The sequence below is a fragment of the Trichophyton verrucosum genome, assembly GCF_000151505.1.
Source record: "Trichophyton verrucosum HKI 0517 chromosome Unknown contig00413_1.f1.exp, whole genome shotgun sequence".
NCBI classification, from domain to species: Eukaryota; Fungi; Ascomycota; class Eurotiomycetes; order Onygenales; family Arthrodermataceae; genus Trichophyton; species Trichophyton verrucosum.
Window position 1 is genome coordinate 1 of NW_003315354.1, and position 16805 is coordinate 16805.

General features: G+C 47.8%; 7 protein-coding genes across 7 annotated transcripts; 4 read left to right on the forward strand and 3 right to left on the reverse strand.

Moving 5' to 3' along the window:
• Positions 1–487: 487 nt before the first annotated feature.
• On the forward strand, positions 488–1534 carry TRV_05385 (uncharacterized protein; the record flags this gene model as incomplete). The annotated part of the gene is made up of 1 exon (XM_003020445.1): positions 488–1534. A coding segment is annotated over one exon (1047 nt), but the record flags the coding sequence as incomplete, so codon positions are not given.
• Positions 1535–2331: 797 nt separating this feature from the next.
• Positions 2332–3923, reverse strand: TRV_05386 (uncharacterized protein; the record flags this gene model as incomplete). Its single annotated transcript, XM_003020446.1, has 4 exons — positions 2332–3456; positions 3527–3585; positions 3643–3734; positions 3826–3923. 4 exons carry the CDS (start codon positions 3921–3923, stop codon positions 2332–2334), a joined length of 1374 nt encoding a protein of 457 aa, XP_003020492.1.
• Positions 3924–4456: 533 nt separating this feature from the next.
• On the forward strand, positions 4457–5433 carry TRV_05387 (uncharacterized protein; the record flags this gene model as incomplete). Its single annotated transcript, XM_003020447.1, has 4 exons — positions 4457–4496; positions 4610–4833; positions 4900–5000; positions 5082–5433. 4 exons carry the CDS (start codon positions 4457–4459, stop codon positions 5431–5433), a joined length of 717 nt encoding a protein of 238 aa, XP_003020493.1.
• Positions 5434–6043: 610 nt separating this feature from the next.
• TRV_05388 (uncharacterized protein) lies at positions 6044–7476 on the reverse strand (the record flags this gene model as incomplete). The annotated part of the gene is made up of 2 exons (XM_003020448.1): positions 6044–6696; positions 6765–7476. 2 exons carry the CDS (start codon positions 7474–7476, stop codon positions 6044–6046), a joined length of 1365 nt encoding a protein of 454 aa, XP_003020494.1.
• A 1998-nt stretch (positions 7477–9474) lies between these two features.
• On the forward strand, positions 9475–10905 carry TRV_05389 (uncharacterized protein; the record flags this gene model as incomplete). Its single annotated transcript, XM_003020449.1, has 1 exon — positions 9475–10905. The coding sequence occupies one exon, from the start codon at positions 9475–9477 to the stop codon at positions 10903–10905; it is 1431 nt and encodes a 476-aa protein (XP_003020495.1).
• Positions 10906–11726: 821 nt separating this feature from the next.
• TRV_05390 (uncharacterized protein) lies at positions 11727–13266 on the reverse strand (the record flags this gene model as incomplete). The annotated part of the gene is made up of 2 exons (XM_003020450.1): positions 11727–12216; positions 12290–13266. 2 exons carry the CDS (start codon positions 13264–13266, stop codon positions 11727–11729), a joined length of 1467 nt encoding a protein of 488 aa, XP_003020496.1.
• Positions 13267–13805: 539 nt separating this feature from the next.
• TRV_05391 (uncharacterized protein) lies at positions 13806–16289 on the forward strand (the record flags this gene model as incomplete). Its single annotated transcript, XM_003020451.1, has 2 exons — positions 13806–15695; positions 15765–16289. The coding sequence occupies 2 exons, from the start codon at positions 13806–13808 to the stop codon at positions 16287–16289; spliced, it is 2415 nt and encodes an 804-aa protein (XP_003020497.1).
• Between the last annotated feature and the right edge of the window lie 516 nt (positions 16290–16805).

Genomic DNA, 16805 nt, shown 5'->3' on the forward strand with positions numbered 1-16805 from the left:
TTTTTTTCTTTTGCCCCTTTCTATGCAAAACTAAAAATGCCTGACTTGACTATCACGTGACCATTTGACAGCCTTATGTCATGGGTTGCTCAGGTTCAATACAACAAAAGAACACCAGACAAGACAGCTGGTGAGCAGGGAGGAGACGGCATACAGGCAGACAACAGTAACATAGCCTCCAGTGTGCAGAATCCAGCCTTGTAGCTCCGGAGATACCCAGTTTCTCCTATGCTATGAGTTCTGTGAGCTTTTGTTCTCCAGGATCATGCGCAGGCGTACCCCGGATCGCTGATCTATAGTTTGCTGCCTTTGCCATTTTCTCCGGTTTCAATTGCTTTTCTTTTTGATACTTCTGTATTCCAATCATGTGGCGGGATCGAACAAACCTGTAAGCTTATCTATCCACTGGCGTGAACAAATATTGCATGGAAATAGCTAATGTTACCTTTTTACCTTGACATTGTTTAGCTATATCTCCTACCGCCAGTCCTTCGCGCACCACCCTTCCAAGAAACCACGGCACATCGGGGGCGCCTGGAGTGATCATGCAGATAGTACGGGAAACTCAGAGGAACGCCGCGGGCTCATGTCCGGCAGCGGGTTTGAAGATGATGGAGACGCCGTTATAGAGATGGACTTGCTCCCACCTCGGTGGATGGATGTGCAGGACGAAGTAACCGATTATCTGCGAGATATTGCCCAGAAGTCTGCAAAACTGGATAAGCTGCATCAGAAACATGTCTTACCTGGGTTCGGGGACGAGGAAGTCCGGAGAGAAGAAGAAGATATGATTGAACGATTGACTCAAGATATCACGAGAGGGTTTCACGACTGCCAGAGATCGATACAAAGGATTGAGATAATGGCGCGAGAGGCACGAGAACAGGGCTCTGTCAACAAGGGTGAGGATACCATGGCCAGGAATCTACAGATTTCTCTTGCAGCACGGGTTCAGGAAGCTAGTGCAGGGTTCAGAAAGAAACAAAGCACATATCTAAAAAGTGAGTTAGAGACATTGAAGATGCAGTGTCTATTAACTTTTGTCCATAGTTCAAGGCTAATGGTGCTTATTCTCGTGGAAATAGAGCTGCGAGGCATAGATGGAATGGTTTCACCTCTCGAACGATCTAGCTCTCCGGTACAAAACCAATACACGGATCCATCCCTAATAGAATCTGACGCGGACAAGTCATATTCCCAATCAACTCTCCAGCAAACAGCACAACAGCAATTGCAAGTCGGCAGTAATGATGCCGCAATTGCCCAGCGGGAACGTGAAATCAACGATATTGCAAAAGGCATCATTGAACTCTCGGACATCTTCCGCGAGTTGCAGACTATGATCATCGACCAGGGTACGATGCTCGACCGCATTGACTTCAATGTCGAACGGATGGCCCTCGACGTTAAAGGAGCCGATAAGGAATTAAAAGTTGTATGTTTATATCCACTACATTTCTACGAGAACATCCGAAAACTAATAGATCTCCCTAGGCCACAAATTACCAGAGACGAACCACGAAACGAAAAATAATACTTCTACTAGTCCTTCTGGTGGTAGCAATGTTCATTATATTGCTAGTCAAACCCAAGAAACGTGCCGCTGAGTCGGTTTCTCAGCCGCCACCGCCCCCTGAAGCACAGCAAAATTCCCCCCATCAAAGATCTCTCTTGCATAATGATACACCATCTACAATAGGCCGGAGACGAAATTCTGCTCACCATAGACTACTGGTCGACTTATGGAATAGGGCGGACAATCTGTTACCCTCGTAATATAAAAATCATTGACTAATGATATAATTCTTCTCTTTCCTGAGCTTCAGTCATGATTCTCAGGCCCCTTTTTCTTGCTTCTTTCCAGCCTGAATGTATTCTCTCTCACTATTCATCTTAGAATATTGAAGGGAACAAGTTCAGTTCCTGGCTCGCTTCTCAGCGCTTTGTACAACGTTCTACTGTACATATATAGTTACGATATCGATATCTAGAATACCCCTACAATAACATTGAAGAACTTTCTACTATATTCTTTTTTGACTGTAAGCTCTGAGTATACTCCGTACTTCTGATGTTAATAAGTTTGTATGGCGTAAACATAAGGACTGCTCATCTTGATTGCCTTCCGGAGCGAATAATAAGATATTGTCGACCTACCTATACAACATAAAATACATACTATGAGAATGGAGAAACAATAGTACAACCAACAAACCTAACCAGCTATATTAAACATTCCCAACAAATGACCTGGAAATGACGAAGCCGTCAGATCCTTGCATGCATAGCCGTACATAACATAACGTCCTAGGGAATAAATTTGGTCCCCATTTAGTGCTTACTGCTTTCTTGCCTCAATAGCTCGGCTACATCTGCATCTAGATCAGCCATGGCGTCTCCCCCTTCGAATTCAGGGTAGCTATCCTGGGCGTGACTGACTTTCCGCTTTTTGGTGGCTAGCTCACTGGCCGAAGTGTCGTTGGGGGGCGTGTTAGTGGCAGCTTGGAGTGAAGAGAGTGTGGCATTCAAATCAATGGAAGCCATTTGGGCTTGATCTCCAAAATTCCCCGGGGATGGTGCCTTTGTATGACTGGGTATAGTAGATGACTGCTGCTCGTTCTTGTTGTTTGAGCTGGGATTTAGCGTGGGTGATTGAACCGGAGTCAAGGCCTCAACTGGGGGCGGTGTAAGCGCCTCAACAGCAGGAGCTTCCGGCTCTTCACCCCCAAACGAGTTCTTGTGGTCTGACCACGCGGCACCTCCATTTGATTGCTGGGCTGATGGATCATCTGCGGTAAGTCCACGAATTATGGCGTCTTCAACATCTCGTTTCTTGTTTTCCGTCTCCGTTCTACGGGACGATAGTTGCTCAACCTGGGATTTTTCCTTTACCAAAGCTGCCCTGTTGGTGTCGAGAACCTTTTCAAGCCCCTCTATAAGTGACTGGCGGCACTTTATAACCTCGGACACGGAGCTTTCAGCATTAGCAAGCGTCTTAAGAAGCGTGCTTAATCGAGCTGCATATACGGGAGGAGTAGGAATCTCAGCAGATGGGCCGTTCAGATTGTCATATTCGGTGTTTGCAGTTGTCACGGTAGCGTTGGAGGAAACGGAAGCCTTTGACGTCGCAATTTGTAATGGAGCAAGAGGCTGGAGCTCCTGAGGCAGTGAACCTGGAGAATTCGAGAAGAGGGAACCACCTAGGAGAGGCTTCTTCCCTGCGGGCTTAGACTTATCGATCTCTAGAATTTCCAATATTAGCTCACATTGTACACTGGGGAAGATATGTAGCGCATTATACAATAGGTACACACCTTCGACCCGTGCCTCAACGGCGTCTTGTATGGGTTTCTCGAAGATGGAACGCTGTCTCCAGACTTCTACCACACGTCTTAACTTCTGTTGGATCTCGTTTGAAGCACCCTTGAAAGCAGTTGCAGTCGCATCCGCAATAATCTATATTGTATCTGTTAGTTGAAACTCTGGCAAGCCGAAAAAATGTGGTCTAATCGAAGGAGAATCCAACCGGCGAGAATGCAATGAGAAAGTCCTCCTTGCGTCTTCCCTTTGACTGTTGAGCAACCTCTGTCAAGCCAATATATTAGCTTCCCATTCCAAGCAAGAGGAATACAGGTAGCATACCATTAGCTAAGTAGATAAGATTGAGCCTCTTTGGCGGGTTTGCATCGCGTAGTTTCTCTAGCCAAAGCTGGGCTGTCCTGTCTGCGTGTCGCCTATGTTCAACAACCAAAGACCATCAGTCTTCCACACATAGTCAAAATTTACTGCACGAAGGGACCGATATAATTTTTTTTCTCCCCTTACCTATGGAACATGACCCATTGGGCAACAGTGACAATGGATTCCTGCGTCTCGTTGAGAGCTGACAGCTTTGCCTTCACGGCATCGTCAGTATAGGCCATTGCGACCACCACCCAAGGAGAAAACTGAGGCGCAAAGTATTGTTAACCGAATACAGTTTCAGCCGGCGAGCCAGGAACAAGCAAGGTCGAGGCCCTTCCTCTGCCGTGCTCTCGTCGCAGTGAACGCTGAAGCAGCTGGCTGTTGTTGTTGCTGTCGTTTGTTGTTCTTGGAAATTGATTTGAGAGATGATAGTTAAAACCGGCAGATCAGTCACCGCCTGCCCAGAGCGGACGCCTATTGGCCCCTTTTGAAGTGAAAGCTCCAACACCCGCTGGGCCTCGCTTTTGACAGTTATCCAAAGCCACGACGACAACAAGCAGAGCAGAAGCCGAGCCAGGACACGACGCGGTAGCTGAAGAGGCTGGAATGAGAGACAGCCGCCGATAGACCTTCTCCCTCTCGCACTCGCTTCATCTTGTTAACTAGCTGGTTATCTGTTTTATTAACTAACTGGCTTTCTTCTTTCTTACGACCTTATAACGTCTCTCTTTATCTCTCTCTACTTCAGTGCCGCAGCTCAGGCATCATCACCATGGCCGACCGATTCCCTGCCCTTGACGACATTACTGGAGGTAGGAGAATTTCTGAAGACTTGCCAGACGATGGTTTAAGTACCAGTTATAGAGCCAAGCTGACCGCGGCGGCATTACAACAGACGAGCCGATTCCAACCCCGGGGGGATCAGGCAACAAAGCCAGCGAGGACGACAGCGACTTCCTTGCTCGTGAGCGTGCAGCATTAGGAGATGACGCTGATCAGTTTATTTCGGCCAGCGATAACAGACCCTCTGCCACAGTCGAAGATGACGATCTGCTTGGAGGAGGAGGTGGTGGTGGTGACGATATGGTGGCCCATGATGATAACTCTGGATTTGAGTCGAGCTACCCAGCCATTGAATCGCAGAACGAGGTAGGCGCTCTGCCTTGTATAGTGTTCTCTCCTGCCCCTCTATATTAATATCACTTTTTACAATAGAACGTAGCTCCTGGCGGCACCATCACCGGAGTTGACTCGCCCTTCCAACCGTCATATTCCGGTCATAACCAAGAGCCGGAGGAGGAATCGGAGGCCGTCCGGTAAATACCCCCTCGTTATTCTTGCGCATGCTACACCCACGAGATACAAAAAGAGATAAGTAACTGATATGCGGGGTCTAGTGAATGGCGGGAAAAGCGAGATGCAGAGCTATCCCGTCGGGCGGAGGCATCTGCTGAGAAGAAGGCGGCAACCGTCTCTAAAGCTCAGCAAGATATTGATGATTATTACGAATCCTACAACAAACGTACTGACAAGGCCCGCGAGCGCACTCGAGCAGAAGCAGAGGAGTTCCTCGCAAACAGAGAAGATACCGCTGCTGGTGGAACAAGCTGGGAGCGGATTGCCAAACTTGTCGATGTCAGTGGAAAGGGAATCAAGGGCGGTGCAAGTGGTTCTGGCAAAGAACGGTTCAGAGAACTTCTGCTGGCACTGAAGAAAGACGAGAACGCTCCAGGAGCCACTGGGGTTTAGCTTAGATATAAAAAAGCCGAGCACTCCCTAACTATCACCACAGGTAATATCTACCTATTCCACCTGGCTTATGACCCAAGGACTATTGATTTCTTATTTGCACTCTTCTCTGGTGCATTCTCGCCTTGCTCTCTTCGCTCTTTATTCATACAATGGGAGACAGCCGAGCCAAAATATGTATAATCAAGTGTTTATTACCTGGCTTTGGCAATGGGATAGGTATTGTTACAAGTCCAATATAAACTCAAGTACAAAATCGCCGAAGCAAACCAAAGCTGTCATTATATATCCAAAAAACAGAGCTGGTTTAGTATACATTTTCGTGTCCCAATGCAAAGCTGTCTACAGCAGATTGGAGACAAACCATTTCATGAATTCTAACCATAGTGCAATGAAGGCAGAAAAAAAAAAAAGGGATACTGAAATCTGGACAAAGCTGATGAATATAGCAGGGAAAAAGCGAAAGTATGTAAGCGATGGTACAGAAACTGTCCATGGATATGCAGCAAAGATTGTATGCAGTTTGGGTATATGATAGCTCAATCCCTGACAATAAAAGCCGATAGGGGATAAATATAAATGAGGAAGCAAGGACAGGTTATCAATATGCTCAGCTCGCAGAACCTCCGTTGGGTAGTGGGAGAAGCTTTTCTTGCGAATCTGGTCGCTCCTTAAACATTATATCTTTCAACCAATCCACCGCCTTGCCGCATTGGGGTTCGACGTAGGTAGCCCACATATGGGCAACGAGGTAAAGAACAGCGTAAAAGATTGGCAGAATAAAGATGAAAGCCATAGGGCTGGCTCTTCCGAGCTGAAGGAGTTCGCCCTTTTCATTCCTTACTGGAATCCGTGTAGCACTTTCACCATACACCATCCAGGATAAGATGGTTCTAATCAGAATGTTATGGAGCAAGTAGACAGGGAAAGAGACACGCCCGAGGAAGTTGAAGAGTGGCAGGGTGAGAAAGCGTCGAGCGTTCCTTGAGAAGAATATGCCCAACATCAAGGTGCAGGTTCCAAGAGATGAGGCATAGCGACTGTGATCTGCATTTGCAGGAGTGATAGCGACAATGAAGGTGCGGATAGCGGCAGACCACCACGCCCAGGTTGGGTTATTTTGAGGGAATCCCCAGATAATGAGTCCAAAGAAAATAAGTATGCTAGGGACAACTTTCGGGAGCATTTGAGTAGCACGGGAGCCGTAGTCGACCTGAAGTTGAGCCAAGATCATACCGGGGAAGATGTTGATACCAACAAGATCTATGTGGTTAAATGTTAGAATGACATGATGAGATATAAGGACGTTAAATGAAAAGGAAATAACTCACGGTCGTTAACAAGCCAGGCATAAGCCCACAAGAGCCCTGTTACAGCATACCAGTAGCGCCGCTTAACCAAGGTAAGAGCCAACAGTGTAAGATAAGTTCTGAATGAGGCACTGAGGAAAAATTTAAGTGTCCAGTGTGTTCCGTCATATATCGAGGCGCCCGTATGCCAGAAATATACTAGGTTCCAGATCACGTTGGCAACTGCTTCGCCGAAGGTTGTTCCAGGAGGAGGACTTGTAGCACGGATCCAACTTGCATCAGCTCTCTGAGCCATACTGAATGCTCCCATATGGCACAGTGCCCACGCAATAATCGTAGCAATAGTCGTAGGGACCATCAGGCGACCGGAACGAGTAAAAGTGCTTCTGGCGAGGTTTGTGAGTCCGACATAGGTATTATCGGCACGGGCATTTTTGACGGGGTTGATCGAATTGACAAAGCCGGTGATAATGAAAAAAATCGCAACGGAGCCTCTGCCACCAACGCATAATCTAAGAATCGGGAGCTGAAAAATACTTGACGGGCCACCGTCTGACAATGCAGGGTCATGGAGCCATGGAACGAAGGCGGTGCATAAATGGCCTGTAACGACGATGAACGAAGCGACACCTCGAAGACCCTGAATATATGTGTCAGTGAAAGTAGGTATAACGCTCTGCGGGCAGGATGCACTTACATCGACCCAGTTATCATCTCTCTTTTTGGGGGCCATAGCTGTTCACAAGAGCACCGAAGGAAGCCCTCCGACAAAAGAATAAAAAAAAAAAAAAAAATCCAGATAGAGGTAAAATTAAAGGCGTCCTAACAAAAATATCATCCTATCCTCCCAGAGGAACTGGATCTTGAAGACCAATGGTAAGCTGTGAACCGCCTGCAGTCTGGCAGGCCGTATATTAATGAGGTTGAATTTGATACCGAGACGCCAAAATGCTGAAAGAACAATAAAATATAAATATAAATGAAAAAGGGCCGCGTGTATATAGATGCCAAATGATGGAATTGTCCAAAAACGGACCAACAAGAGAAGGTGAATTAGCGAAAGAAGCCGAAGCCTGGTGAAGGGCTATAAAGCATGGAACTCGCTGTGATGTTAAGACGAAAGTCGGCTCGCGGGCGATGGTTTGCTGCGATTTCAGGTGCCTGAAGGATGTTTGGAAACAGCCCTATCACATGACAGCGCTACCAAGGCTATCGCTGGTGGACAAATACCAAAAAAGGCCCAAGAAACAGGAGGAGGGATTCGGTGTTGGCTTGGCTTTGGTTCCTTTTCTGTGTTCGCCTCCCTCCTTAAGTAAGTAGCCTCCACTTGAGCCGGCGTCCAACAGTACTTGGTGCGTACAAGGTACCCCGAAGGGAGTACGTGGCAGGTTCTATGCCTTGCCTATGATTTATCAGTATCATAGCAATACCCTGGGTTGAGAGAGCGCGATCATCTGAGATTGTCGCTCTTGGTATGGGGCGCTCTCTTTCGCTGTTACATGTGTCGTATCTGCCTGCTTCCCCTTATCTCCCCATTTCCCTGACCTCCATGGTACTCGTTTTAAATCTGCCCTTTGGTGCTTCAATTATTCGTTCTTCCTTTATGGTCAGAGTGCCTGGTACTTTTGCAGGTTGTATTTCGGTACTCGGTTTACCCAGCGAAGGACTTGGTGCAACCAGAAGCGCCCGGTCGAAGCGTCGTTTGGCTCTGCTTTCCGGGATCTCACCCCACAAAAGCCATGCAGATATCCTCAAGGGTTCCACCTTGGCATTCCTCCGCCGCTCTTGGCACAACTCCTGAAGCGCTGTTTCATGTTTCTATCCAGCTGGTGTTCTTTCCTCCCCTGACGCCATGAACCCGTCAATTTTGATGTGCTTTAGCCAATAGGAGCCTTCGTGCCAAAGGGGAGGTTGATGCGGGATGATTTATGACAAGCAAGTGGAAGAGGGCATTTTGGAGAGTCATGGTCTGTGTCTTCAAGGGATGGGAGGCAGAACTGTTCTTTTTCACGATTTTTTTACTGGTCCTTTCGTCATCTGTACCCCCGTAGTATCCGTACTGCCGTGAAGCGTGGTTGCCCCCGTAATAGTAATCTTCTGTGCAGCAAGTACCTTTTGCCAGGGGCTGTGCAGGAGTCGTGTGGCAGGCAATAGTGCACTCTGAAGAACTTGCCACCTTCCTGGCCTTTCATTGTGCCGCTCGGCAAAAGACCTCCGAGGTCGTCGGTGTCTCAGAGAACTGCCGTCTGGCTGGCTGCGGCCATCAAATAATTAAAGTGTCGTCTGTCGTGTGGGCAATGGTCTTTCTCAATGTGTCAGCCTGGCCGTAATATAATAATATCCAGAGACGGCGATGTTGTTGATGTACGAAGTAGCGAAGTCTCCTCATACGAAGTCGACTGCGAAGTATATATCTCACCCAATCGTAATGGCCCTGACTGTCAACTGGCTGTCCTCTTTGCTTGCCTGGTTGCCTGCTTTTTTTTCCATCTTGCTTGTTTGCCTGGAAGCGTAAATCGGGAGAACAAGCGATGGAAGATTTTGGGATGTTCCTGCTTCCTGATTGGGACAACACGTGATATAAAAGTGCCTTCGATGATGTTTGTTTTGTTGTTGTTTTGCTCTTGATGAAGTCAAGCAACAAGAACGAGACGAGAGATGCAGTTGATCCCTTGCTTACTACCGCCTATACCACTCGGGAGCCGAGGAGTGCCTCTCCTAGCGGAAAAGCATGGCTGCAGGTAGGAGTTCATTACGGAGAGGTGTTTTACTGGTAGTTGTCCTGTCCATGGTCCTGCTTATGTTCCGCAAGAGCACTGTCGGATATTCAGTCCGTCCAGGACCGACACCGTCTATTGATGACCAGAGGAGGTTCTGGTATGCCTTCCATGCCATCATCAAAGCTGCTGTTCCTGGCCGCAAATCACCCATCAAGCTCGATGAACATCCGGCGCCGCTAGAATTTCACCCAGATAATATCGGAAACATCACTCTGCCGGAAAATCTCATACTAAATAAAGGGGATAAGAGAAAACTGAAGCTCGCCCATGCTCGGTTTCTCAGGCTGCTTGCTCCGCCGGATGGGCCTGTACTGCCATCCCAGAAGAGAACTCGAGGGATTGTTTCTACGGCCAGCAAAGCAATGCTTCCAACCCTCGTAACGTCCATATATATGCTGCGAGTGACTGGCTCAAAGCTCCCGGTTGAGATATTCCTTGCAGATAGAGGTGAACACGATGCGTTTACATGTGGTATACTGCTCCGGTCCCTGAATACACGCTGTATAATTCTGGACGAGATATTATCATTCTCCCCCTTGAAAGAAGGTTTGATGAGATATCAATTTAAAATATTTTCACTTCTCTTTTCTTCGTTCGAAGAAGCTTTCTTTCTTGACGCAGATGCGTTTCCCATACATGACCCTGCCCGTCTATTCACCTCGAAACCATTCATATCAACCGGGATGGTAACATGGCCAGACTTTTGGCAGGTTACATATCACCCTTGGTTTTTCGAAATAACAGCTCAGCAATTGCCGAATACCTTTCCCATTCCATCCACAGAATCTGGCCAGCTTCTAATATCCAAACGGACTCACTCTAAATTACTTTTACTTTCTGCATACTACAACTTTTACGGTCCGTCTTACTACTACCCCCTGCTATCTCAGGGCCATCCCGGCGAAGGGGATAAAGAAACATACGTTGCGTCGGCAATGGTCTTGAATCTTCCATTTTATGCTGTTTCCACACGTCCTGAGGTGTTCGGATACATAAACAAGAATGGTGAGTGGGAAGGGGGCGTTATCATTCAGGCAGACCCAACGTGGGAAGTTATATCCAGACCAGATAGGATGTATGGATGGAAAGGGAAACCAGCAGCACCTTCAAACGCATTCCTCACATTCCATGCAAATTTACCAAAACTAGATCCAATTCAAGTCTTTGGAGAAGGTGGCCTTGCTTGGGCTGCTGACGGGAGTCCGCAACGCATGTGGGGAACTGCAAGAGACTCAATCCTGCGAGTTGGTGCTGATATTGAGAAACGCTTATGGAATGCGTTGGAGAGAACATCGTGCCAAATGGAATGGAATTTCGCGCCCTGGGATGGGAGACCCAGGCTTTGTGAAAAGATTCGCCAGTTTATTCGCGGCACGGCTTAGATGCTGACTGGTTGCAGGAAGAGTCTGTCTTGCCTGACTGCATATATGTTTTCAGTTTATGCAACCAGAATTCTTATCCAATATTACAGATCCTGCAGCATTCCTACTTCCATGAGTTGTTACGGGGATAGATAGACCTTACCAAACCACATATCGGGAATGAACCAGGTTCCAAAGTTACCAACAGATCGAGAAAATTGATAGCGCACTTCACGCATCATCAAACCCGGTAGCTACGAGGTCACTTCAGCATGGCATCAAGGTAGGATGATGATTATTGAGCAGCTGTTAATAGTACATTGGAGTTGAGACAAAGAGCAATAGCTAATGTAGCAAACTCACTCGCCCCCCTTCGCTTGTGCATTAAGCGCCACAATGTCTCACTGCGTTTGCTTCTTTGCGCCAGTTAATGTACACTTGGGGCTTGGAGCTGCCATGCCTTCTAATAGCCCGTATTCGAGTCGGCTATGCTCCCAGTATAATAATAGACGGGCTGCATATAGCTATTACAAGGCTAGTCCGTCCCATGGTCACATTAGACGACGTAGGCTGTTGCACTTGTGAGACGCGCCTCAGTTAATGTATAGTTCAGCTTCGAGGGTAACTAGTTAATCAACATTAAGGGGGAATCATATCAAAGCCATGACAATGTCTTGTAACTAAATTCCCAGTGATTAGCTAGACAATTTTTGCTTCCTGTCTTAGGAGCAGTAACTTGGCTATTTTTGGGCGAATGAGAATGGATATCATTTTTCAAAGATGCAATAGAGATGCAGATGGCATTTTCAAAAAGGTTAACATGAACGGACGGGCCTTCTCGCTTATTCGGGATCTCCAATCTCCTCCTCCTTGCCAGTCTCTGGAGCCTTTGTTTTTTTCTCTGCCTCAAGTTCTTCCAGCCACTGTTTGCCCTCCGCCGTAGTGGCGTCAACGATTCCTTGCTCAACAGTCAAAATGCCGCTTTCTCCTAGCTTCTCAACAACATCTTCTGCCTCCTCCACTTTCATCTTTCCCAGCACTTTGTTTACTTCATCCAAGCTTTCAGATTCTAATGCCTTCTGAAGATCTGATGGGAAACGGTTAAAGATTTCGCGAGCAGCAATATGAGCCTCGTCTTTGCTGTCAGCCGGGGGAATAGAGATGTTGAGCTTAGTAGAAGGGTCAACTGCATGAAGTTGGATTTGCTCAATCTCTGATTGGCCCTCGGCAGACGATTTGGCAAGTTCCTTTGCACGAGTCTTGATACGGTTGTAAGTGTCATTAACATCATCACGGAACATCACACCAGCACGATGGTCTTCGGTGGTGATTCTGTTTTCCAATAGAACATCAGTAAAACCTAGCTTAAGCCTCCAGGGATGAAAATAACCAAGGGGAAACTAACCGCTTGAAGAAGAGAGAAACGCCGTCTTTGCCTAGAGAGCGACAGTATTGTAAGAGTAAGCCGTGATGGACACATTGGCGGGCATAAGTCTCATCACCAGAGATCTGGGCGTTAAAAGCCTCCATCAAAAGCTCATCCGTCCTCTTCTCTGTTAGTATCTCAGGGTGATCGGTGATGAATGAGTATGTTTCACGGTAGTCTCCAATCTTAAACTTTGCAAACTGCTTTGTCAAAGGGCGGACGGTTATACCCTCCTCGTCTCCATCACCATCTTCAATATCAGCCTCTGCGCCGGAAGAGACGGCATCCATGTTATCTGCGCCTGCACTGCCTGGATTGAGGAGCTCGACTGTCGACTCCTTGGTTTTCCTTGGCTCAGACTTGGTCTTGGACGATGAGACAAAGGAGCTGTCAAATCCAGTGTGTATGCTATCACTGGTGATCTTTTTGCTCTCCTCTTTTTCCAATTGGGCAAGCTTCTCAAGGAGTTGCTGTTGGAGGTCTAGTACCTTGGTTTTGTGGCCTTCAACGCCGGTGATAAATGCCTGGTATCTGTTCTCCGGCTTCGACTCATCCAGCTCCTTCTTGACCTGGTCCACCAGCGATCCCATCATCTGAGAGTACTTCGGTTGGGTCTCCTGCGTGTGGACATTCTCTGGCGGAGCGGGCGGTTGGTCCTCCTTTGGGTCACCAGCAGACTCGATCAGAGCTTGGAAAACGAGCTCGTCCGGATTCCTGGAGTCACTCTCATGTTTCTTCAGGGCAGTCAACAGCCCATCAATCCGTTTCAACAGGCCATCGTTTATAATCCTCTCGTACCCCAGAGTTGCGATCTCATGGCGGCGCTGCTGTCGTTGCTGGTGGATCTGGTTCTGCTTTGCCCGTATGAAGGACCGTTTGTCCACATTGGGATGGACTTCGATGTCAGAGTCGTCCGAGAGCTCGAGAGCATCCCATTTACTGTAGTCAAGCACCATCTCTGCGGAGAGACGAATAGTAGTTCTGTCTGGTGCTTCTGTTAGCAAAAAACTGCCCCGCCACGGCTGCCTATCTATGTAGAAGCGCAGGTACAAACACAGTTACCAGAGAGATCGAGTGTTCGAGCAGCAGCTACTGCAGCTTCGGCTCGCCAGCGTATGCAAAGCGAAGAATATTTCTGCGGCAAGGCGAAACAGGACAACCTGGCTATCCCTTTATTTCCACCGTTGCTTGCTTCTGCTTCTGCTCTCGCCCAAGAGAACCTCTGAGAATGTTCGGGGAGCGGGCCCGGAGAAAGAAGCTCGGGATGACTAAATTTTTTTTGTTCCGGGGCGCCGCCGCCAGCGACCTCACCTAAACCTCAGCTCAAACGATCATCCATCCGCCGTCTTCCCCAGCCAGAACAGCCAAGTCGCAAAGATCATGGTCCAGGGCAGCATCGATAGCGACCTCACTATGCCATCCGTGCCTTGAATGCCATTCGTTTCCATTTTGTTCTGGGGCGCTCAGTAGCGGCGGGCGGGGCGCAAACTTCGCGATGCGCGGCTCAAGAGTCCTCCTCCAGACGGCCAGTTGTTCTAGAGACGCCGTACGCTGCAGTCCCTTGGGCCTCAATCTCTCGTCACGATGTCTCGCCACCGATAGCAGGGCGCTGTTGGTACGTCCGGTGGCCTTCGCCAGGCAGTACCATGCTGTTTCACCACCGGTGTTTGGTGGAAACAGGCTTCATAGATGCGGAATTTTTACTCCTACCTCTTGTCCAGATGTCCTCGGAAAGCTCCCCCGAAATGCCGTGTTCCCCCGATCCTCGAATCTCATATACAGGCAGCTCCGTTTTGCTACTGGGAAGAGCTCTCCGGGCGAGAATGGCTCCTCGCAACTTCAGGAAAGTACAGCTCCGGTGGTGAAGGAGGTCGCTCAAGCAGAAGAAATAAGTCAAGCGTTCGAGCGGTCTGAAAGAGCATCCCAGGCTGCTCAGATAAACCTAAGCGCAAGGCTGGCAAAGGACGGGCTGGCCTCGGGGAAGAAGTCAGGTCTACGAGAGATATGGAGACTGATCACAATTGCACGTCCAGAGGCTAAGGTCCTATCTGTTGCCTTTCTGTTCCTTCTCATCTCCTCGTCGGTAGCCATGTCTATACCCTTCTCTATCGGGAAGATCCTTGACATTGCGACCAGCTCCAACCCCAATGCTTTGAAAGATTTCCTAGGGATCAGTCTCCCTGTCTTCTATACAGCACTGGGAGGGATTATTCTGCTCGGAGCGGCTGCAAACTACGGAAGGATTATCATCCTACGAATTGTTGGTGAACGAATTGTTGCCAGACTCCGAGCTAAACTCTTCAGAAACACCTTCGTTCAAGATGCCGAGTTCTTTGATGCAAATCGAGTTGGTGACCTGATCTCCCGGCTGAGCTCTGATACAATCATTGTGGGGAAGAGTATTACACAGAATCTCTCAGACGGTCTACGAGCAGCTGTCAGTGGCGCTGCCGGATTTGGAATGATGGCATATGTCAGTTTGAAACTCTCAAGTGTTTTGGCTCTTCTTTTCCCTCCAATTGCTCTTGCGGCTTTCTTCTACGGACGAGCAATCCGTAACCTCAGCCGGAAGATACAGAAGAACGTTGGTACATTGACCAAAATTGCAGAGGAACGGCTTGGCAATGTTAAAACAAGTCAGTCCTTTGCGGGTGAGATCTTGGAAGTTCATCGATACAATCGCCAGGTCAAGCGAATATTTGAGCTTGGTAAGAAAGAGTCGTTCATCAGTGCAACCTTTTTTAGCGGCACAAGCTTGATGGGAAATGCTACAATACTTGCCCTCCTCTATGTTGGTGGTGGAATGGTTCAGTCACAAGCAATTTCAATCGGAGAACTCACCTCCTTTTTAATGTACACCGCGTACGCCGGATCCAGTCTTTTTGGCCTTTCGAGTTTCTATTCAGAGCTCATGAAAGGAGCTGGAGCTGCCAGTCGTCTGTTCGAATTACAAGACCGCAGACCTAAGATATCCCCTACCGTGGGTGACAAGGTCACCTCAGCTCGCGGGCCTATCAGATTCAAAAATGTTGCCTTTAGCTATCCTACTCGACCAGCCGTCACCATTTTCAAAGATCTGGATTTTGAGATACCGCAGGGTAGCAATGTGGCTATTGTTGGACCCTCAGGTGGTGGAAAATCCACCATTGCGTCATTGCTACTTCGTTTCTACAGCCCAACACAGGGCCAAGTCTTCATCAACGGCAAGGATGTTGCAACCATGAACGCAAAGTCTCTCCGAAGGAAGATAGGAATCGTTGCCCAAGAACCAGTGTTGTTCTCTGGCTCCATTGCCGAGAATATCAGCTATGGAAAGCCTGATGCAACAAGATCTCAGATAATCGCTGCTGCCCGCAAGGCAAACTGCCAGTTCATCAGCGACTTCGTAAGTTAAACCCGCATGGTATATCGATTTCATCACAGAAATATTAGGGCTAACATACCATTCCCCTAGCCTGATGGTTTGGATACCACTGTTGGCCCCAAAGGAGCACAACTGTCCGGTGGCCAAAAACAGAGAATTGCCATCGCTCGTGCTCTTATCAAGGAGCCGGATATTCTCATTCTCGATGAAGCTACCTCTGCGCTCGATGCCGAGTCCGAAACCCTCGTTAACAGTGCTCTTGCAGCTCTGCTCCGTGAGAACAACACCACTATTAGCATAGCCCATCGATTATCCACCATCAAACGATCTGACACCATCATCGTTCTTGACTCGGAGGGCAAAGTTGCTGAAATGGGATCTTACAATGATCTCAATTCAAGACCAGATGGTGCCTTTACCAAGCTGATGGCCTGGCAGCTCAGCGGCGGCGAAGGAATTTCTGCTCCCGTCCACCCCAACAAGCCAATCTCTCGAGGGCCGCCATCAGAAACAGAGCATCTACAGCAATTGCTACAAGAAGGCGAAGACGAGGAATACGATGAAGCCGAGACTGAAGACGAGCCAAGGTCTACTGATGAAATTGAAAAGAAATAGATTCCTTCTCTTGAATCACCAATAACCCTTTCGCGAAGCCAAATTTATAACCCCTTCTCTTTGATTCTTTTTTTTTTTTTTATTTCTGTTACCCAGGCTATATTCCCGGTCGACTGCCCGCGTTATTATGTCCAATAACGCAACTCCACTCTAGAAGTGTGCTGTGTCTCGATTAAAACCATATGAATTAATCCTCAACGATCTATATCCAGACCCTCCCCTTTGCTAATACCTATATTCTCACTGTATAGATTATATACATAGATGTACTTTTAACACCTAGACATATCGTCTTGTTACTATTATAGACTTTTCTTTGGTCACCTCTATTTCTCTCCCTTGTTTCAGGCTTTCTTCCATCCCACCAGCATCATCAGGCTATATTCACTTATCACTTAAGGGGCAAAAAAATAGAGCATAAGTGCCATGCATATATCACTTGATTATGGCATTTTCTATTGATAGGAAATGTAATAGATCTGCGCTACTGAAATCAGTGCTGCAAAATGAACTATC